Raw genomic sequence first — 23,644 nt, 5'->3', positions numbered from 1 at the left:
AAGGGGGCGTGTCCGGCCACTGACGCCTGATTTGAAAGTTTCCACAGTGAAAACGTACTCCAAACTAACTTAGAATGGAGCAAGTGAAGGCTTTTGTAGAACTGAAAAAAACCTTGTCTACACGTTAAAAAATCAGGCGCAGGTTACAAATTAGGCGTCCAGAACGAGGTGGGGGGGGGAAGGGAAGTCATTAAATTCTACAATAAATCCTTATTTATACTTCTACAAATATTATACAAATAAATCCAACCTGAATAAACATTTATAAGCAAAGAAAAGATGAAATAAACCATCTTCCGACCTGTGTGAAAGTGCTTCAGTCAGCTCAGCGGTGTGGCGTCGTCCCTGCGAATGGGAGGGAGGGAGGAGGCAGCCGTTCCCGCGGGGGGGGGGGGGGAGCGGGGGGAGAGGCCCTCGGGAAACGGCTGCCTCAACTCTCTCAGGCTTCCTGCTGCCTTCTCACTGCTGCAAGAAGCCTCGGTGCTGATGTGCTGATGGCAATGTGCTTTTATTAAAAAATGTTCAACAATTAAACAGCGACAAAGAACGACAAAAAAAATGGCCGCGTGCCAATGTTTCCTTCACACTGCGCATGCGCGAACGCTCCAACGCGCACGCGCAGGGTTGCCGGCAGGAAAAAAAACTCATTGAAATGGTACCCGCCCCCTCCCACTTATAAAATCGGCGCGGGTTGTAGGCTCCGCCCCTCCCCCGGGCGCCGCGCCAAACAGACAAGGAGCTGCAGGGCGCTCGAGAATAGCGCGTTTTTTTTTCAGGCGCCGTTGTGCGCGAAAAACGGGCGCCCAGCTCGGAGGGGCGCCCGTCTTGTAGCGTGTGGAAACTTGGGGCCATAGAAACATAGAAACATAGAAAATAGGTGCAGGAGTAGGCCATTCGGCCCTTCGAGCCTGCACCGCCATTCAATGAGTTCATGGCTGAACATGCAACTTCAGTACCCCATTCCTGCTTTCTCGCCATACCCCTTGATCCCCCGAGCAGTAAGGACTACATCTAACTCCCTTTTGAATGTATTTAGTGAATTGGCCTCAACGACTTTCTGTGGTAGAGAATTCCACGGGTTCACCACCCTCTGGGTGAAGAAGTTTCTCCTCATCTCGGTCCTAAATGGCTTACCCCTTATCCTTCAGACTGTGACCCCTGGTTCTGGACTTCCCCAACATTGGGAACATTCTTCCTGCATCTAACCTGTCCCGTCCCGTCAGAATTTTAAACGTTTCTATGAGGTCCCCTCTCACTCTTCTGAACTCCAGTGAATGCAAGCCCAGTTGATCCAGTCTTTCTTGATAGGTCAGTCCCGCCATCCCGGGAATCAGTCTGGTGAACCTTCGCTGCACTCCCTCAATAGCAAGAATGTCCTTCCTCAAGTTAGGAGACCAAAACTGTACACAATACTCCAGATGTGGCCTCACCAAGGCCCTGTACAACTGTAGTAAGACCTCCCTGCTCCTATACTCCAATCCCCTCGCTATGAAGGCCAACATGCCATTTGCTTTCTTAACCTCCTGCTGTACCTGCATGCCAATCTTCAATGACTGATGTACCATGACACCCAGGTCTCGTTGCACCTCCCCTTTTCCTAATCTGTCACCATTCAGATAATAGTCTGTCTCTCTGTTTTTACCACCAAAGTGGATAACCTCACATTTATCCACATTATACTTCATCTGCCATGCATTTGCCCACTCACCTAACCTATCCAAGTCGCTCTGCAGCCTCATAGCAGCCTCCTCGCAGCTCACACTGCCACCCAACTTAGTGTCATCAGCAAATTTGGAGATACTACATTTAATCCCCTCGTCTAAATCATTAATGTACAATGTAAACAGCTGGGGCCCCAGCACAGAACCCTGCGGTACCCCACTAGTCACTGCCTGCCATTCTGAAAAGTCTCCATTTACTCCGACTCTTTGCTTCCTGTCTGACAACCAGTTCTCAATCCACGTCAGCACACTACCCCCAATCCCATGTGCTCTAACTTTGCACATCAATCTCTTGTGTGGGACCTTGTCGAAAGCCTTCTGAAAGTCCAAATACACCACATCAACTGGTTCTCCCTTGTCCACTCTACTGGAAACATCCTCAAAAAATTCCAGAAGATTACCCTTGTTAGCCACGGTTGAGCCACCTTCCCCGTTTTATTTTTACTCCAAACAGGGATGTACAAGTGTTGAAGTTCATCCATGTGATCTTTAAATGTTTGCCATTGCCTATCCACCGTCAACCCTTTGAGTATCGTTTGCCAGTCTATTCTAGCCTATTCACGCCTCAACCATCGAAGTTACCTTTCCTTAAGTTCAGGACCCTAGTTTCCGAATTAACTTTGTCACTCTCCATCTTAATAAAGAATTCTACCATAGTATGGTCACTCTTCCCCAAGGGGCCTCGCACAACAAGATTGCTAATTAGTCCTTTCTCATTACACATCACCCAGTCTCGGATGGCCAGCTCCCTGGTTGGTTCCTCGACATATTGGTCTAGAAAACCATCCCTAATACACTCCAGGAAATCCTCCTCCACCGTATTGCTACCAGTTTGGTTAGCCCAATCAATGTGCAGATTAAAGTCGCCCATGATAACTGCTGGACCTTTATGGCACGCATCCCTAATTTCATGTTTGATGCTGTCCCCAATCTCACTACTAATGTTTGGTGGTCTGTACACAACTCCCATGAGCGTTTTCTGCCCTTTGGTATTCCGCAACTCCACCCATACAGATTCCACATCATCCAGGCTAATGTCCTTCCTTACTATTGCGTTAATTTCCTCTTTAACCAGCAACGCCACCCCACCTCCTTTTCCTTTCTGTCTATCCTTCCTAAATGTTGAATACCCCTGGATGTTGAGTTCCCAGCCTTGGTCACCCTGGAGCCATGTCTCCGTGATGCCAATTACATCATATCCGTTAACTGCTATCTGCGCAGTTAATTCATCCACCTTATTCCGAATACTCCTCGCATTGAGACTCAGAGCCTTCAGGCTTGTCTTTTTAACACACTTTGCCCCTTTAGAATTTTTCTGTAATGTGGCGCTTTTTGTTTTTTGCCTTGGGTTTCTCTGCCCTCCACTTTTACTATTCTCCTTTCTATCTTTTGCTTCTGACTCCATTTTGTTTCCCTCTGTCTCCCTGCATAGGTTCCCATCCCCCTGCCATATTAGTTTAACTCCTCCCCAACAGCACGAGCAAACACTCCCCCCTCGGACATTGGTTCCGGCCCTGCCCAGGTGCAGACCGTCCGGTTTGTACTGGTCCCACCTCCCCCAGAACCGGTTCCAATGCCCCAGGAATTTGAATCCCTCCCTGCTGCACCACTCCTCAAGCCACGTATTCATCTGAGCTATCCTGCGATTCCTACTCTGACTAGCACATGGCACTGGTAGCAATCCTGAGATTACTACTTTTGAGGTCCTACTTTTTAATTTAGCTCCTAGCTCCTTAAATTCGTCTCGTAGGACCTCATCCCATTTTTTACCGATATCGTTGGTACCTATATGCACCACGACAACTAGCTGTTCACCCTCCCTTTTCAGAATGTCCTGCATCCGCTCAGAGACATCCTTGACCCTTGCACCAGGGAGGCAACATACCATCCTGGAGTCTCGGTTGCGGCCGCAGAAACGCCTATCTATTCCCCTTACAATTGAATCCCCTATCACTATCGCTCTCCCACTTTTTTTCCTGCCCTCCTGTGCAGCAGAGCCAGCCACGGTGCCATGAACTTGGCTGCTGCTGCCCTCCCCTGATGAGTCATGAAGTGGTGTATCTGTTTTGCAGGGGGATGACCGCAGGGGACCCCTGCACTACCTTCCTTGCACTGCTCTTCCTGTTGGTCACCCATTCCCTATCTGGCTGTGTACACTTTGCCTGCGGTAAGACCAACTCGCTAAACGTGCTATGCACGTAATTCTCAGCATCGTGGATGCTCCAGAGTTCATCCACCCGCAGCTCCAGTGCCACAATGCGGTCTGTCAGGAGCTGCAGGCGGATGCACTTCCCACGCATTTAGTCGTCAGGGGCAGCGGAAGCGTCCCTGACTTCCCACATAGTTCAGGAGGAGCATAACACGTGTCCGAGCTCTCCTGCCATGACTTAACCCTTAGATACACTTAAATTGGCAACAACAATGCTAAAGGTTCCTTACTGATAAGGAAATGAAAAACAACAACTACTTACCAATCACCAGCCAATCACTTACCCCCTTGGCTGTGACGTCACCTTTTGATTGCTTTCCACTTTTCTTTTTGCCTTCTCCCTGTAGCTGCACAAGCTGGGCCTTTATAGGCCTCTCACCGATCCCCGGACTCACGGCTTAGCGACCACGCACTCCCGCTGCCTCTCGCGGCCTTTATAGGCCTCGGACGCTCCCCGGACTCACGCCTCAGGGACCGGTGGAGGAGGATTTCCTGGAGTGTATTAGGGATGGTTTTCTAGACCAATATGTCGAGGAACCAACTAGAGAGCTGGCCATCCTCGACTGAGTGATGTGTAATGAGAAAGGACTAATTAGCAATCTTGTTGTGCGAGGCCCCTTGGGGAAGAGTGACCATAATATGGTAGAATTCTTTATTAAGATGGAGAGTGACACAGTTAATTCAGAGACTAGGGCCCTGAACTTAGGGAAAGCTAACTTCGATGGTATGAGATGTGAATTGGCTAGGATAGACTGGCAAATAATACGTAATGGGTTGACGGTGGATAGGCAATGGCAAACATTTAAAGATCACATGTATGAACTTCAACAATTGTACATCTCTGTCTGGAGTAAAAATAAAATGGGGAAGGTGGCTCAACCGTGGCTAACAAGGGAAATTAGGGATAGTGTTAAATCCAAGGAAGAGGCATATAAATTGGCCAGAAAAAGCAGCAAACCTGAGGACTGGGAGAAATTTAGAATTCAGCAGAGGAGGACAAAGGGTTTAATTAGGAGGGGGAGAATAGAGTATGAGAGGAAGCTTGCAGGGAACATAAAAACTGACTGCAAAAGCTTCTATAGATATGTGAAGAGAAAAAGATTCGTGAAGACCAACGTAGGTCCCTTGCAGTCAGATTCAGGTGAATTTATAATGGGGAACAAAGAAATGGCAGACCAATTGAACAAATACTTTGGTTCTGTCTTCACTCAGGAAGACACAAATAACCTTCCGAAAATACTAGGGGACCGAGGGTCTAGTGAGAAGGAGGAACTGAAGGAAATCCTTATTGGATGGGAAATTGTGTTCGGGAAATTGATGGGATTGAAGGCCGATAAATCCCCAGGGCCTAATTGTCTGCATCCCAGAGTACTTAAGGAAGTGGCCCTAGATGCATTGGTGATCATTTTCCAACAGTCTATCGACTCTGGATCAGTTCCTATGGACTGGAGGGTAGCAAATGTAACACCACTTTGTAAAAAAGGAGGGAGAGAGAAAACGGGTAATTATCAACCGGTTAGCCTGACATCAGTAGTGGGAAAATGTTGGAATCAATTATTAAAGATGTAATAGCAGCGCATTTGGAAAGCAGTGACAGGATCGGTCCAAGTCAGCATGGATTTATGAAAGGGAAATCATGCTTGACAAATCTTCTAGAATTTTTTGAGGATGTAACTAGTAGAGTGGAGAAGGGAGAACCAGTGGATGTGGTGTATTTGGACTTTCAAAAGGCCTTTGACAAGGTCCCACACAAGAGATTAGTGTGCACAATCAAAGCACATGGTATTGGGGGTAATGTACTGACGTGGATAGAGAACTGGTTGGCAGAAAGGAAGCAGAGAGTCGGGATAAACGGGTCCTTTTCAGAATGGCAGGCAGTGACTAGTGGAGTGCCGCAGGGCTCAGTGCTGGGACCCCAGCTATTTACAATATACATTAATGATTTGGATGAAGGAATTGAGTGTAATATCTCCAAGTTTGCAGATGACACGAAACTGGGTGGTGGTGTGAGCTGTGAGGAGGATGCTAAGAGGCTGCAGGGTGACTTGGACAGGTTAGGTGAGTGGGCAAATGCATGGCAGATGCAGTATAATGTGAATAAATGTGAGGTTATCCACTTTGGTGGCAAAAACAGAGAGACAGACTATTATCTGAATGGTGACAGATTAGGAAAAGGGGAGGTGCAACGAGACCTGGGTGTCATGTTACATCAGGCATTGAAAGTTGGCATGCAGGTACAGCAGGTGGTGAAGAAGGCAAATGGTATGTTGGCCTTCATAGCTAGGGGATTTGAGTATAGGAGCAGGGAGGTCTTACTGCAGTTGTACAGGGCCTTGGTGAGGCCTCACCTGAATATTGTGTTCAGTTTTGGTCTCCTAATCTGAGGAAGGATGTGCTTGCTATTGAGGGAGTGCAGCGAAGGTTCACCAGACTGATTCCCGGGATGGCAGGACTGACACATGAGGAGAGACTGGATCAACTGGGCCTTTATTCACTGGAGTTTAGAAGGATGAGAGGGGGTCTCTTAGAAACATATAACGGGGCGGGACAGGTTAGATGCGGGAAGAATGTTCCCGATGTTGGGGAAGTCCAGAACCAGAGGACACAGTCTTAGGATAAGGTGTAGGCCATTTAGGACTGAGATGAGGAGAAACTTCTTCACTCAGAGAGTTGTGAACCTGTGGAATTCTCTACCGCAGAGAGTTGTTGAGGCCAGTTCATTGGATGTATTCAAGAGGGAGTTAGATATGGCCCTAACGGCTAAAGGGATCAAGGGGTATGGAGAGAAAGCAGGAAAGGGGTACTGAGGTGAATGATCAGCCATGATCATATTGAATGGTGGTGCAGGCTCGAAGGGCCGAATGGCCTACTCCTGCACCTATTTTCTATGTTTCTTTGGTTGCTTCTCTACCTCCTTCTCTCGCTCTCATGACCTCTCTCTCTCTGTCTCCCTGCTCTACTTTCTCTCCATCTTGTCCTCTCTATTTTCTCTCCCCTGTCTCAACAACTCCTCTCTCTCTCTCCCTCTCGCTCTCTCTGTCTCTGTCCCTTTCTCTCTGTTGCTCACTCTCTGTCCATCTCTCTCTCTCTCATAGAAACATAGAAAATAGGTGCAGGAGTAGGCCATTCGGCCCTTCTAGCCTGCACCACCATTCAATGAGTTCACGGCTGAACATGCAACTTCAGTACCCCATTCCTGCTTTCTCGCCATACCCCTTGATCCCCCTAGTAGTAAGGACTACATCTAACTCCTTTTTGAATATATTTAGTGAATTGGCCAAAACAACTCTCTGTGGTAGAGAATTCCACAGGTTCACCGCTCTCTGAGTGAAGAAGTTTCTCCTCATCTCGGTCCTAAATGGCTTACCCCTTATTCTTAGACTGTGACCCCTGGTTCTGGACTTCCCCAACATCGGGAACATTCTTCCTGCATCGAACCTGTCCAGTCCCGTCAGAATTTTATATGTTTCTATGAGATCCCCTCTCATTCTTCTAAATTCCAGGGAATATAAGCCTAGTCGATCCAGTCTTTCTTCATATGTCAGTCCTGCCATCCCGGGAATCAGTCTGGTGAACCTTCGCTGCACTCCCTCAATAGCAAGAACGTCCTTCCTCAGATTAGGAGACCAAAACTGAACACAATATTCCAGGTGAGGCCTCACCAAGGCCCTGTACAACTGCAGTAAGACCTCCCTGCTCCTATACTCAAATCCTCTCGCTATGGAGGCCAACATACCATTTGCTTTCTTAACCGCTTGCTGTACCTGCATGCCAACCTTCAATGACTGATGTACCATGACACCCAGGTCTCGTTGCACCTCCCCTTTTCCTAATCTGTCACCATTCAGATAATAGTCTGTCTCTCTGTTTTTACCACCAAAGTGGATAACCTCACATTTATCCACATTATACTTCATCTGCCATGCATTTGCCCACTCACCTAACCTATTCAAGTCACTCTGCAGCCTCATAGCATCCTCCTCGCAGCTCACACTGCCACCCAACTTCGTGTCATCCGCAAATTTGGAGATACTACATTTAATCCCCTCGTCTAAATCATTAATGTACAATGTAAACAGCTGGGGCCCCAGCACAGAACCCTGCGGTACCCCACTAGTCACTGCCTGCCATTCTGAAAAGTCCCCATTTACTCCTACTCTTTGCTTCCTGTCTGACAACCAGTTCTCAATCCACGTCAGCACACTACCCCCAATCCCATGTGCTTTAACTTTGCACATTAATCTCTTGTGTGGGACCTTGTCGAAAGCCTTCTGAAAGTCCAAATATACCAAATCAACTGGTTCTCCCGTGTCCACTCTAGTGGAAACATCCTCAAAAAATTCCAGAAGATTTGTCAAGCATGATTTCCCTTTCACGAATCCATGCTAACTTGGACCTATCATGTCACCTCTTTCCAAATGCACTGCTATAACATCCTTAATAATTGATTCCATCATTTTACCCACTACCGATGTCAGGCTGACCAGTCTATAATTCCGTGTTTTCTCTCTCCCTCCTTTTTTAAAAAGTGGGGTTACATTGGCTACCCTCCACTCGATAGGAACTGATCCAGAGTCTATGGAATGTTGGAAAATGACTGTCAATGCATCCGCTATTTCCAAGGCCACCTCCTTAAGTACTCTGGGATGCAGTCCATCAGGCCCTGGGGATTTATCGGCCTTCAATCCCATCAATTTCCCCAACACAATTTCCCGACTAATAAGGATTTCCCTCAGTTCTTCCTTCTTACTAAACCCTCTGACCCCATTTATATCCGGAACGTTGTTTGTGTCCTCCTTAGTGAATACCGAACCAAAGTACTTGTTCAATTGGTCTGCCATTTCTTTGTTCCCCGTTATGACTTCCCCTGATTCTGACTGCAGGGGACCTACATTTGTCTTTACTAACCTTTTTCTCTTTACATCTCTATAGAAGCTTTTGCAGTCCGTCTTAATGTTCCCTGCAAGCTTCCTCTCGTACTCTATTTTCCCTGCCCTAATCATACCCTTTGTCCTCTTCTGCTGAGTTCTAAATTTCTCCCAGTCCCCGGGTTCGCTGCTATTTATGGCCAATTTGTATGCCACTTCCTTGGCTTTAATACTATCCCTGATTTCCCAAGATAGCCATGGTTGAGCCACCTTCCCTTTTTTATTTTTACGCCAGACAGGGATGTACAATTGTTGTAATTCATCCATGCGGTCTCTAAATGTCTGCCATTGCCCATCCACTGTCAACCACTTAAGTATCATTCACCAATCTATCTGAGCCAATTCACGCTTCATACCTTCAAAGTTACCCTTCTTTAAGTTCTGGACCATGGTCTCTGAATTAACTGTTTCATTCTCCATCCTAATGCAGAATTCCACCATATTATGGTCACTCTTCCCCAAGGGGCCTCGCACAATGAGATTGCTAATTAATCCTCTCTCATTACACAACACCCAGTCTAAGATGGCCTCCCCTCTAGTTGGTTCCTCGACATATTGGTCCAGAAAAGCATCCCTTATGCACTCCAGGAAATCCTCCTCCACCGTATTACTTCCAGTTTGGTTAGCCCAATCTATGTGCATATTAAAGTCACCCATTATAACTGCTGAACCCTTATTGCATGCACCCCTAATTTCCTGTTTGATGCCCTCCGCAACATCACTACTACTGTTTGGAGGTCTATACACAACTCCCACTAATGTTTTTTGCCCTTTGGTGTTCTGCAGCTCTACCCATATAGATTCCACATCATCCAAGCTAATGTCCTTCCTAACTGTTGCATTAATCTCCTGTTTAACCAGCAATGCTACCCCACCTCCTTTTCCTTTTATTCTATCCTTCCTGAATGTTGAATACCCCTGGATGTTGAGTTCCCAGCCCTGATCATCCTGGAGCCACGTCTCTGTAATCCCAATCACATCATATCTGTTAACACCTATTTGCACAGTTAATTCATCCACTTTATTACGGATACTCCTTGCATTAAGACACAAAGCCTTCAGGCTTGTTTTTTTAACACCCTTTGTCCTTTTAGAATTATGATGTAGTGTGGCCCTTTTTGTTTCTTGCCTTTGTTTGCTCGGCCTTCCACTATTGCTTTTTACCTTTCTACCATCTGTTTCTGACTCCATATTACGTCGCCCTGTCTCGCTGCATAGGTTCCCATCCCCCTGCCATATTAGTTTAAACACTCCCGAACTGCATTCGCAAATGTTGCCCCCAGGACATCAGTTCCAGTCCTGCCCAAGTGCAGACTGTCCCTTTTGTACAGGTCCCACTTCCCCCAGAACTGGTTCCAATGACCCAGGAATTTGAATCCCTCCCTCTTGCACCACTGCTCAAGCCATGTATTTATTCTAACTATCCTGCTCCCTCTACTCTGATTAGCACGTGGCACTGGTAGCAATCCAGCGATTACTACCTTTGAGGTCCTACTTTTTAATTTAACTCCTAGCTCCCTAAATTCAGCTTGTAGGACCTCTTCCCACTTCTTGCCTATATTGTTGGTGCCTACATGTACCACGACAACTGGGTATTTACCCTCCCTCTCCAGAATACCCTGCAGCCGCTCCGAGACATCCTTGACCCTTGCACCAGGGAGGCAACATACCATCCTGGAGTCTCGGTTGCGGCCGCAGAAACTCCTATCTATTCCCTTTACAATAGAGTCCCCTATCACTATCGCTCTCCCACTCTTTTTCCTGCCCTTCTATGCAGCAGAGCCACCCATGGTGCCATGAACCTGGCTGCTGGTGCCTTCCCCTGGTAAGTCATCTCCCCCAACAGTATCCAAAACCGTATATCTGTTTTGGAGGGAGATGACTGCAGGGGACTCCTGCACTACCTTCCTGCTCTTGCCTTGTCTCTTGGTCACCCATTCACTATCTGTCCTAACCCCTACCTGCGGTGTGACCAACTCACTAAATGTGCTATCCACAACATTCTCAGCATCACACATGCTCCAGAGTGAGTCCATCCGCAGCTCCAGTGCCGTCATGCGGTCTGTCAGGAGCTGCAGCTGGACACACTTCCCGCACACATAGTAGTCAGGGACACTGGAAGCGTCCCTGACTTCCCACATAGCACAGGAGGAGCATGACATGGGTCTGAGCTCTCCTGCCATGACTTAACCCTTAAATTAATTTACTTACTAAATTTACTTAAACACCAAACAGCTACTTAGTAGTTCTCTGCCAATTAAACCAATCTAAAAGTCAGTCTAAAAGAGAGTTATACTTACCAGTCGAACAGCCAACCACTTACCAATTTGGCTGTGACATTACCTCTCGATTTCGCACCCCTCTATCTTTGTCTGCCACTGGTTGGGCTGGTCTCTGGGCCTCCGTCTCCTACTCTCGCACTCCTTATCAGCTGCTCTAGTGTCAGCACTGGTCGGAAAAACAAGACAAAACAGCACCCCCACTTGCCCAAACTCACCCACTTACCAAACTCACGAATGCTACTCTATGCTACTTACTTTGAAGCTACTGGCAATTGCCACTAACAATTTACTCCAGCCTCCAAATGGTTTAAAGAGAATAACCCTTAAAACTCACCCACTTACCAACTCACAAATGCCACTCTATGCTGCTGCACTCCGTGCTCTGCACGAGCTGCCTCGCACTCTCTCTCTCTCTCTCTCTCTTTCTCTCTGTCCCACTCTCTCTCTAGATCCCTTCCTCTATTTTTCTCTCCCCTCGCTCTATTCCCATCGCTCTCTCCCTCCATCCCCCCTCTATTTTGCTACCTAGTTCTCTCTACCCCATTCTCGCTTTCTTTATGGGTAAAATTATGGAATCAATTATTAAGTATGTCATAGCAGCGCATTTGGAAAGAGGTGACATGATAGGTCCAAGTCAGCATGGATTTGTGAAAGGGAAATCATGCTTGACAAATCTTCTGGAATTTTTTGAGGATGTTTCCAGTAGAGTGGACAAGGGAGAACCAGTTGATGTGGTATATTTGGACTTTCAGAAGGCTTTCAACAAGGTCCCACACAAGAGATTAATGTGCAAAGTTAAAGCACATGGGATTGGGGGTAGTGTGCTGACGTGGACTGAGAACTGGTTGTCAGACAGGAAGCAAAGAGTAGGAGTAAATGGGTACTTTTCAGAATGGCAGGCAGTGACTAGTGGGGTGCCGCAAGGTCTGTGCTGGGGCTGTTTACATTGTACATTAATGATTTAGACGAGGGGATTAAATGTAGTATCTCCAAATTTGCGGATGACACTAAGTTGGGTGGCAGTGTGAGCTGCGAGGAGGATGCTATGAGGCTGCAGAGCGACTTGGATAGGTTAGGTGAGTGGGCAAATGTATGGCAGATGAAGTATAATGTGGATAAATGTGAGGTTATCCACTTTGGTGGTAAAAACAGAGAGACAGACCATTATCTGAATGGTGACAGATTAGGAAAAGGGGAGGTGCAACGAGACCTGGGTGTCATGGTACATCAGTCATTGAAGGTTGGCATGCAGGTACAGCAGGCGGTTAAGAAAGCAAATGGCATGTTGGCCTTCATAGCGAGGGGATTTGAGTACAGGGGCAGGGAGGTGTTACTACAGTTGTACAGGGCCTTGGTGAGGCCACACCTGGAGTATTGTGTTCAGTTTTGGTCTCCTAACTTGAGGAAGGACATTCTTGCTATTGAGGGAGTGCAGCGAAGATTCACCAGACTGATTCCCGGGATGGCGGGACTGACCGATCAAGAAAGACTGGATCGACTGGGCTTGTATTCACTGGAGTTCAGAAGAATGAGAGGGGATCTCATAGAAACATTTAAAATTCTGATGGGTTTAGACAGGTTAGACGCAGGAAGAATGTTCCCAATGTTGGGGAAGTCCAGAACCAGGGGTCACAGTCTAAGGATAAGGGGTAAGCCATTTAGGACCGAGATGAGGAGAAACTTCTTCACCCAGAGAGTGGTGAACCTGTGGAATTCTCGACCACAGAAAGTTGTTGAGGCCAATTCACTAAATATATTCAAAAAGGTGTTAGATGTAGTCCTTACTACTCGGGGGATCAAGGGGTATGGCGAGAAAGCAGGAATGGGGTACTGAAGTTGCATGATCAGCCATGATCTTATTGAATGGTGGTGCAGGCTCGAAGGGCCGAATGGCCTACTCCTGCACCTATTTCTGAGGTGCTTGGCTCACCCAGAAGGAGAGCCTTCGAGGAGCGGGGGGACTCACTGTGTGTTCTCTGTGTTTCCTCGTCCCCAGAACACGAGCCTCATCAACCAGAAGAAAAAGATTGAAGCAGACATCAGCCAGCTGCAGTCAGAGGTCGAGGACGCCATTCAGGAGTGTCGCAACGCGGATGAGAAGGCCAAGAAGGCCATCACTGACGTGAGTCCGCGCGAGGGTGTCCCAGATCAGCTCGGTCTGTCTGTCTCCCCTCCCTGAGTCGGAGGGTTGCGGGTTTGTGGAGATCAGCACTGAGGGAGTGCCGCACTGTCGGAGGGGCAGTACTGAGGGAGTGCCACACTGTCGGAGGGGCAGTACTGAGGGAGAGCCGCACTGTCGGAGGGGCAGTACTGAGGGAGCGCCGCACTGTCGGAGGGGCAGTACTGAGGGAGCGCCGCACTGTCGGAGGGGCAGTACTGAGGGAGCACCGCACTGTCGGAGGGGCAGTACTGAGGGAGCGCCGCACTGTCGGAGGGGCGGTACTGAGGGAGCGCCGCACTGTCGGAGAGGCAGTACTGAGGGAGTGCCGCACTGTCGGAGGGGCAGTACTGAGGGAGCGCCGCACTGTCGGAGGGGCAGTACTGAGGGAGCGCCGCACTGTCGGAGGGGCAGTACTGAGGGAGCGCCGCACTGTCGGAGGGGCAGTACTGAGGGAGCGCCGCACTGTCGGAGGGGCAGTACTGAGGGAGCGCCGCACTGTCGGAGGGGCAGTACTGAGGGAGCGCCGCACTGTCGGAGGGACAGTACTGAGGGAGCGCCGCACTGTCGGAGGGGCAGTACTGAGGGAGCGCCGCACTGTTGGAGGGGCAGTACTGAGGGAGCGCCGTACTGTGGGAGGGGCAGTACTGAGGGAGTGCCGCACTGTCGGAGGGGCGGTACTGAGGGAGCGCCGCACTGTCGGAGGGGCAGTACTGAGGGAGCGCCGCACTGTTGGAGGGGCAGTACTGAGGGAGTGCCGCACTGTCGGAGGGTGAGTACTGAGGGAGTGATGCACTGTCGGAGGGGCAGTACTGAGGGAGCGCCGCACTGTCGGAGAGGCAGTACTGAGGGAGCGCCGCACTGTCGGAGGGGCAGTACTGAGGGAGCACCGCACTGTCAGAGGGGCAGTACTGAGGGAGTGCCGCACTGTCGGAGGGGCAGTACTGAGGGAGTGCCGCACTGTCGGAGGGGCAGTACTGAGGGAGCGCCGCACTGTCGGAGGGGCAGTACTGAGGGAGCGTCGCACTGTCGGAGGGGCAGTACTGAGGGAGCGCCGCACTGTCGGAGGGGCAGTACTGAGGGAGCACCGCACTGTCGGAGGGACAGTACTGAGGGAGCGCCGCACTGTCGGAGGGGCAGTACTGAGGGAGCGCCGCACTGTTGGAGGGGCAGTACTGAGGGAGTGCCGCACTGTCGGAGGGGCAGTACTGAGGGAGCCTCGCACTGTCGGAGGGTCAGTACTGAGGGAGTGATGCACTGTCGGAGGGGCAGTCCTGAGGGAGCGCCGCACTGTCGGAGAGGCAGTACTGAGGGAACGCCGCACTGTCGGAGGGGCAGTACTGAGGGAACGCCGCACTGTCGGAGGGGCAGTACTGAGGGAGTGCCGCACTGTCGGAGGGGCAGTACTGAGGGAGAGCCGCACTGTCGGAGGGGCGGTACGGAGGGAGCCCCGCACTGTCGGAGGGTCAGTACTGAGGGAGTGCCGCACTGTAGGAGTGTTGCTTTACTTCGGGGGCTGGGCCGTAATCTTTTCCCTGGAACCCCCGGCAGGCGGCCATGATGGCGGAAGAGCTGAAGAAGGAGCAGGACACGAGCGGCCACCTGGAGCGGATGAAGAAGAACATGGAACAGACCATCAAGGACCTGCAGCATCGGCTGGATGAGGCGGAGCAGATCGCCATGAAGGGCGGGAAGAAGCAAATCCAGAAACTGGAGGGCAGGGTGAGCAATCCTGTCCTTACTGACCTAGAGAGGCCGAGGGGGCAGCCCCAGACCAGCAGATAAGGTTCCACAGCAGCAGGGAAAATCCCACACCCACAGAGAATATCCCAGACCGTGAGATAAGGTCTTACATCCACAGATAAGGTCCCAGACCATGAGATAACGTCCCAGACCGTGAGATAATGTCCCAGATCGTGAGATAAGGTCCCAGACCATGAGATAATGTCCCAGACCGTGAGATAAGGTCCCAGACCGTGAGATAATGTCCCAGATCGTGAGATAAGGTCCCAGACCATGAGATAATGTCCCAGACCGTGAGATAACGTCCCAGACTGTGAGATAATGTCCCAGATCATGAGATAAGGTCCCAGACCATGAGATAATGTCCCAGACCGTGAGATAAGGTCCCAGACCATGAGATAATGTCCCAGACTGTGAGATAAGGTCCCAGATCGTGAGATAAGGTCCCAGACTGTGAGATAAGGTCCCAGACTGTGAGATAATGTCCCAGACTGTGAGATAAGGTCCCAGATCGTGAGATAATGTCCCAGACCGTGAGATAAGGTCCCAGACTGTGAGATAAGGTCCCAGACTGTGAGATAAGGTCCCAGACCGTGAGATAATGTCCCAGACTGTGAGATAAGGTCCCAGATCGTGAGATAAGGTCCCAGACTGTGAGATAAGGTCCCAGATCGTGAGATAAGGTCCCAGACTGTGAGATAATGTCCCAGATCGTGAGATAAGGTCCCAGACTGTGAGATAAGGTCCCAGACTGTGAGATAAGGTCCCAGACTGTGAGATAATGTCCCAGACAATGAGATAAGGTCCCAGACAATGAGATAAGGTCCCAGACCGTGAGATAAGGTCCCAGACCGTGAGATAAGGTCCCAGACCGTGAGATAATGTCCCAGACTGTGAGATAATGTCCCAGACCGTGAGAAAAGGTCCCAGACCGTGAGATAATGTCCCAGACCGTGAGATAATGTCCCAGACCGTGAGATAAGGTCCCAGATCGTGAGATAAGGTCCCAGACAATAAGATAAGGTCCCAGACCGTGAGATAAGGTCCCAGACCGTGAGATAAGGTCCCAGACAATGAGATAAGGTCCCAGACCCACAGATAAGGTCCCAGACCCACAGAGAATGTCCCTGACCATGAGATAAGGTCCCAGACCATGAGATAAGGTTGCAGATTGTGAGATAAGGTCCCAGACCGTGAGATAAAGGTCTAAGACCAATAGGGAAGGTCCCTTGATCCTCACACACTGATTGGTCCATCGATCTGATTGGTCTATCGATCCTCACATACTGATTGGTCCATCTATCCTCACACACTGATTGGTCCATCCATCCTCACACACTGATTGGTCTATTGACCATCACACACTGATTGGTCCATCGATCCTTACGTGCTGATTGGTCCATTGACCCTCACACATTGATTGGTCCATTAGCTTGAACAGAGATTATGGTTAATTTACCAAACTTTTAATCAGAAATTTAATTCCTGTCATCCCGAGACCTAATTTCTAATTAATGTGTGAAAGGTCGTTGAGGTAATTGAATTCCATTTTAATCAGAGTATCCGCCGTGGTGAAAATAGAATGAAAGAGAGAGAGAGAGAGAGACAGAGAGTGAGACAGAGAGAGAGAGAGAGAGAGAGACAGAGAGTGAGACAGACAGAGAGAGAGACAGAGAAAGAGAGAGAAACAGAGAGGGAGAGAGAGTGAGAGAGACAGAGAGTGAGACAGACAGAGAGAGAGAGAGAGAGAGTGAGACAGACAGAGAGAGCGAGAGAGAGAGACAGAGAGAGAGAGAGAGAGAGACAGAGAGAGAGACAGACAGAGAGAGAGACAGACAGAGAAAGAGAGAGAAAGAAGAAAAGAGAGAGAGACAGAGAGAGAGAGAAACAGAGAGGGAGAGAGAGAGAGAGAGAGAGAGAAAGTGAGACAGACAGAGAGAGAGAGAGAGTGAGACAGAGAGAGAGAGAGAGAGAGAGTGAGACAGACAGAGAGAGCGAGAGAGAGAGAGACAGAGAGAGAGAGAGAGAGAGAGACAGAGAGAGTGAGAGAGAGACAGAGAGAGTGAGACAGACAGAGAGAGCAAGAGAGAGAGAGAGACAGAGAGAGCAAGAGAGAGAGAGAGACAGAGAGAGAGAGAGAGAGACAGACAGAGACAGAGAGACAGAGAGACACAGAGAGAGAGAGACAGACAGAGACAGAGAGACAGATAGAGAGAGACAGAGAGAGAGAGAGAGACAGAGACAGAGACAGAGAAAGAGAGAGAAAGAAGAAAAGACAGAGAGAGACTGAGAGAGAGAAAGGGAAAGAGAGAGAGTGAGAAAGAGAGAAAGAACGAGAAAGAGAGAGAAAGAAAGAACAAGAAAAAGAGAGAAAGAACGAGAAAGAGAGAATGAAAGAAAGAAAGAGCGAAATAAAGAAAGAGAGAGAGAAAGAGAGAGAGAAAGAGAGAAAGAGAGAGAGAAAGAAGGAGACAAAGAAAGATTTATCGAGACCCTTTCACAACCTCCGGACGTCTCAAAGCGCTTTACAGCCAATGAAGTACTTTTGGAGTGTCGTCACTGTTGCGATGTAGAAAAAAATGATCAGTTTTCCAGACAGAAATGAGGAAAGCAACATGGGCAGGGCCTTTTGATTAATCGTGCCATTTTTGATCATGTTGAAGCTTACAAGCAAACTGATAAAACATACACTTGGCACATTTGCAAATCGGTCACAGGCCAACTCGACGGACCTGGTCATCGTGATGGTTTGGTGCCAGCAAGTTAAAGGGCTGGATTTTCGGTGTGTAACCGCCTCTCTGCCCCCTCCCCCCGCCCCCCATCCCCTCCACCCTGGCCTTGGTGATTGTGGTTGGACAGTGCCAGATCTTTAAACAGACCCTTCATCAAACGGACCCTTCGATTAACCTCCATCATCTCGGTCCACCCCGACCATCCCATTGCCCTTGATTGGATCTTTCGAGGAGGTAACCAGGAGGGCCAATGAGGGCAGTGTGTACGATGTAATCTATATGGATTGTAGCAAAGCTTTTGATAAAGTCCCACATGGCAGACTGGTCACGAAGCTTACAGCCCATGGGATCCAGGGCAAAGTGACAAGTTGGATCCAAAATTGGCCCAGAGGCAGGAAGCAAAGGGAAATGGTTGATGGGTGTTTTTGTGACTGTAAAAGGATGTTTCCAGTGGGGTTCCGCGGGGCTCAGTGCTGGGTCCCTTGCTTTTTGTGGTATACATCAATGATCTAGATTTGAATGTAGGGGGCATGATTGAGAGGTTTGCAGATGACACTGACATCGGGCGTGTGTTTGATAATGAAGAAGAAAGCTGTGGACTGCAGGAAGATATCGATCGACCGGGCGGGTGGGCAGAGCAGTGGCAAATGGAGTTTAATCCGGAGAAGTGTGAGGTAATGCATTTGGGGTGGGCTAACAAGGCGAGGGAATACGCATTAAATGGTAGGACACTGAGAAGTGTCGAGGAACAGAGGGACCTGGGAATGCAGGTCCACAGATCCCTGAAGGTAGCAGGCCAGGTGGATAAGGTGGTTAAGAAGGCATACGGAATACTTGCCTTTATTGGCCGAGACATGGAATACAAGAGCAGGGGCGGTTACGCTTGAGCTGTATAAAACACTGGTTAGGCCACAGCTGGAGCACTGCGTGCACAGTTCTGGTCACCACATTACAGGAAAGATGTGATTGCACTGGAGAGGGTACAGAGGAGATTTAACTTGGAAACATAGACAATAGGTGCAGGAGTAGGCCATTCGACCCTTCGAGCCTGCACCACCATTCAATAAGATCATGGCTGATCATTCACCTCAGTACCCCTTTCCCGCTTTCTCTCCGTATCCCTTGATCCCTTTAGCCTTAAGGGCCATATCCAACTCCCTTTTGAATATATCCAATGAACTGGCCTCAACAACTCTCTGCGGCAGGGAATTCCACAGGTTAACAACTCTCTGAGTGAAGAAGTTTCTCCTCATCTCAGTCCTAAATGGCCTACCCTTTATCCTTAGACTGTGACCCCTGGTTCTGGACTTCCCCAACATCGGGAACATTCTTCCTGCATCTAACCTGTCCAGTCCCATCAGAATCTTATATGTTTCTATGAGATCCCCTCTCATCCTTCAAAACTCCAGTGAATAAAGGCCCAGTTGATCCAGTCTTTCTTCATATGTCAGTCCTGTCAACCCAGGAATCATTCTGGTGAACCTTGGCTGCACTCCCTCAATAGCAAGAATGTCCTTCCTCAGATTAGGAGACCAAAACTGAACACAATATTCCAGGTGAGGCCTCACCAAGGCCCTGTACAACTGCAGTAAGACCTCCCTGCTCCTGTACTCAAATCCCCTCGCTATGAAGGCCAACATACCATTTGCCTTCTTCACCGCCTGCTGTACCTGCATGCCAACTTTCAATGATTGATGTACCATGACACCCAGGTCTCGTTGCACCTCCCCTTTTCCTAATCTGCCGCCATTCAGATAATATTCTGCCTTCGTGTTTTTGCCCCCAAAGTGGATAACCTCACATTTATCCACATTATACTGCATCTGCCATGTATTTGCCCACTCACCGAACCTGTCCAAGTCACCCTGCAGCCTCTTAGCATCCTCCTCACAGCTCACACCGCCACCCAGCTTAGTGTCATCTACAAACTTGGAGATATTACACTCAATTCCTTCGTCTAAATCGTTAATGTATATTGTAAAGAGCTGGGGTCCCAGCACTGAGCCCTGCGGTACCCCACTAGTCACTGCCTGCCATTCTGAAAAGGACCCGTTTATCCCGACTCTCTGCTTCCTGTCTGCCAACCAGTTCTCTATCCACGTCAGTACATTACCCCCAATACCATGTGCTTTAATTTTGCACACCAATCTCTTGTGTGGGACCTTGTCAAAAGCCTTTTGAAAGTCCAAATACACCACATCCACTGGTTCTCCCTTGTCCACTCTACTAATTACATCCTCAAAAAATTCCAGAAGATTTGTCAAGCATGATTTCCCTTTCATAAATCCATGCTGACTTGGACCGATCCTGTCACTGCTTTCCAAATGCACTGCTATTTCATCTTTAATGATTGATTCCAACATTTTCCCCACTACCGATGTCAGGCTAACCGGTCTATAATTCCCTGTTTTCTCTCTCCCTCCTTTTTAAAAAAGTGGTGTTACATTGGCTACCCTTCCAATCCATAGGAACTGATCCCGAGTCGATAGGCTGTTGGAAAATGATCACCAATGCATCCACTATTTCTAGGGCCATTTACGAGGATGTTGCCGGGACTGGAGAACTTTAGCGATGAGGAAAGATTGGATAGGCTGGGGTCTGTTTTCCTTGGAACAGAGGAGGCTGAGAGGAGACCTGATTGAGGTGTATAAAATGATGAGGGGCCTGGATAGAGTGGATAGGACGGACCTGTTTCCCTGGGCAGAGGGGTCAACAACCAGGGGGCAGAGATTGAAAGTAATTGGGGGGGAGGTTTAGAGGGGATTTGAGGGGAAATGTCTTCACCCAGAGGGTGGTGGGGGTCTGGGGTGGAACTCACGGCCTGAAAGGGGGGTAGAGGCAGAAACCCTCACCACATTTGGATGTGCTCCTGAAGTTCCGTAATCTACAGGGCTACGGACCCAGAGCGGGAAAGTGGGATTAGGCTGGGTAGCTCTTGGTCGGCCGGCACAACACGGACACGATGGGCCGAATGGCCTCCTTCCGTGCTGTAAATTTCTGTGAGACTGGAATTAATCCAAGACATGATATCTCTCCCCCTCCCCACAGGTCCGCGAGCTGGAGAACGAGCTGGAGTCCGAGCAACGTAAGGGTACTGAGTCCGTCAAGGTTCTCCGCAAGGGCGAGCGGCGGCTCAAGGAGTTGAGCTACCAGGTGAGGCACCACCGCACTATCAGCGGGGCAGTACTGAGGGAGTGCCGCACTGTCGGAGGGGCGGTACTGAGGGAGCGCCGCACTGTCGGAGGGGCAGTACTGAGGGAGCGCCGCACTGTCGGAGGGGCAGTACTGAGGGAGCGCCGCACTGTCGGAGGGGCGGTACTGAGGGAGCGCCGCACTGTCGGAGGGGCAGTACTGAGGGAGCGCCGCACTGTCGGAGGGGCGGTACTGAGGGAGCGCCGCACTGTCGGAGGGGCTGTCTTTTGACTGAGGCATTAAATTGAGGCCAGGTGCACCCTCTCAGGTGGATGTGAAATGTTCCATGGACACTATTTCGAAGAAGAGCAGGGGAGTTCTCTCCAGTGACCCTGGCCCAACAGTATTTCCTGAAGCAAAGACCCCCCCAAAAAAACAATTATCTGCCCAATCGTCTTTGTTGCTGGGTTCTTGCTGTGGGTAAAAATTGAGGCAACTTGAGGTGACATTAATTAATTCCAGAAGGGGTGCATGAACAGAGAGACCTGGGGGTATATGGGCACAAATCGTTGAAGGTTGCAGTGCAGGTTGGGAAAGCAGTAAAAGTTTACGGGATCTTGAGCTTCATAAATAGAGGCACAGAGTACAAAAGCATGGAACGTTATGATGAACCGATATACAACACTGGTTCGGCCTCAACTGGAGTATTGTTGGGGTCTGAGCACTGCACGTTAGGGAGGATGTGAAAGCCTTAGAAACATAGAAACATAGAAACATAGAAAATAGGTGCAGGAGTTGGCCATTCAGCCCTTTGAGCCTGCACCACCATTCAATAAGATCATGGCTGATCATTCACCTCAGTACCCCTTTCCTGCTTTCTCTCCATACCCCTTGATCCCTTTAGCCGTAAGGGCCACATCTAACTCCCTCTTGAATATACCCAACAAAACTGGCCTCAACAACTCTCTATGGTAGAGAATTCCACAGGTTCACAATTCTCTGAGTGAAGAAGTTTCTCCTCATCTCGGTCCTAAATGGCTTACCCCTTATCCTTAGACTGTGACCCCCTGGTTCTGGACTTCCCCAACATCGGGAACATTCTTCCTGCATCTAACCTGTCTAATCCTGTCAGGATTTTTTATGTTTCTATGAGATCCCCTCTCATCCTTCTACATTCCAGTGAATATAAGCCTAGTTGATCCAGTCTTTCTTCATATGTCAGTCCCGCCATCCCGGGAATCAGTCTGGTGAACCTTCGCTGCACTCCCTCAATAGCAAGAATGTCCTTCCTCAGATTAGGAGACCAAAACTGTACACAATATTCCAGGTGTGACCTCACCAAGGCCCTGTACAACTGCAGTAAGACCTCCCTGCTCCTGTACTCAAATCCCCTCGCTATGAAGGCCAACATGCCATTTGCCTTCTTCACCGCCTGCTGTACCTGCATGCCAACTTTCAATGACTGATGAACCATGACACCCAGGTCTCGTTGCCCTTAGAGAAGGTGCAGGAGGGAGATTGGCCAGAATGGTTCCCGGGGATGAGGGACCTCAGTGATGTGGAGAAGCTGGGTTTGTTCTCCTTGGAGCAGAGAAGGTTGAGAGGAGATTTGATCGAGGTGTTCAATATCATGAGGGGTCTGGACAGAGTCGACCGAGAGAAACTGTTCCCCATTGGCTGGAAGGGTCGGGAACCAGAGGACACAGATTTAAGGCGATTGGCAGAAGAACCAAAGGCGACACGAGGAACAACGTTTGTCACGCAGCGAGTGGTTAGGATCTGGGATGCACGGGACTGAGAGGGTGGGGAAGGCTTTCAAAAGGGAGTTGGATACGTAGCTGAAGGAAAATAAATGTGCAGGGCCACGGGGAAAGGGCGGGGGAGAGTGGGATTGGGCGAGAGTCGGCACGGGCTCGATGGGCCGAACGGCCTCCTTCTGTGCTGTAACCATTCTGAGCCTGAAGCCTCAGTGTATGAGCGTGCTGTTCACACAGTATATTCGTTCAGCTAAGACCCCTGTTGTGTGCGGGGAATGAGAATTGATCGATTTGCTGCAGTTGCCAGGTATCAAGGTGTTGTGTTTAGACCAACCTTCTCTCAGTCAGCTAAGACCCCTGTCGGGCAAAGGAATGAGAATTGATCAACTTGCTGCGATGACCAGTTATCACGGTGCGATGTTACGCGCCTTCTCTCAGTCAGCTGAGCCCCCTGCCGGGTGCAATGAATGAGAATTGATCAGAACAGAGAGTCGGGATAAATGGTTCATTCTCGGGCTGGCAACCAGTAACAAGTGGGGGTGCCGCAGGGATCAGTGCTGGGACCCCAACTATTTACAATCTATATTAACAACTTGGAAGAAGGGACTGAGTGTAATGTAGCCAAGTTTGCTGACGATACAAAGATGGGAGGAAAAGCAATGTGTGTGAGGAGGACACAAAAAATCTGCAAAAGGACATAGACAGGCTCAGTGAGTGGGCAAAAATTTGGCCGATGGAGTATAATGTGGGAAAGTGTGAGGTCATGCACTTTGGCAGAAAAAAATCAAAGAGCAAGTTATTATTTAAATGGAGAAAGATTGCAAAGTGCCGCAGTACAGCGGGACCTGGGGGTACTTGTTACTTGTGCATGAAACACAAAAGGATAGTATACAGCAAGTGATCAGGAAGGCCAATGGTATCTTGGCCTTTATTGCAAAGGGGATGGAGTATAAAAGCAGGGAAGTCTTGCTCCAGTTATACA

At 49.3% G+C, this 23,644-nt stretch overlaps 1 protein-coding gene across 1 annotated transcript in view; it reads left to right on the top strand.

Moving 5' to 3' along the window:
• LOC139258431 (myosin-7-like) overlaps nucleotides 1-23,644 on the top strand; it is a gene marked incomplete at both ends in the record, with an annotated part of 135,436 nt that overhangs the window by 98,088 nt on the left and 13,704 nt on the right. Inside the window, 3 exon segments of the mRNA XM_070874781.1 lie at nucleotides 13,137-13,262; nucleotides 14,850-15,020; nucleotides 20,822-20,926. Of these exon segments, the coding sequence (XP_070730882.1) occupies nucleotides 13,137-13,262; nucleotides 14,850-15,020; nucleotides 20,822-20,926 (402 nt within the window).

Source organism: Pristiophorus japonicus, unplaced genomic scaffold (genome assembly GCF_044704955.1).
Source record: "Pristiophorus japonicus isolate sPriJap1 unplaced genomic scaffold, sPriJap1.hap1 HAP1_SCAFFOLD_981, whole genome shotgun sequence".
Lineage (NCBI taxonomy): Eukaryota > Metazoa > Chordata > Chondrichthyes > Pristiophoridae > Pristiophorus > Pristiophorus japonicus.
Note: the sequence above shows the minus strand (reverse complement) of the source record. Positions and strands in the feature narration are given on the sequence as shown.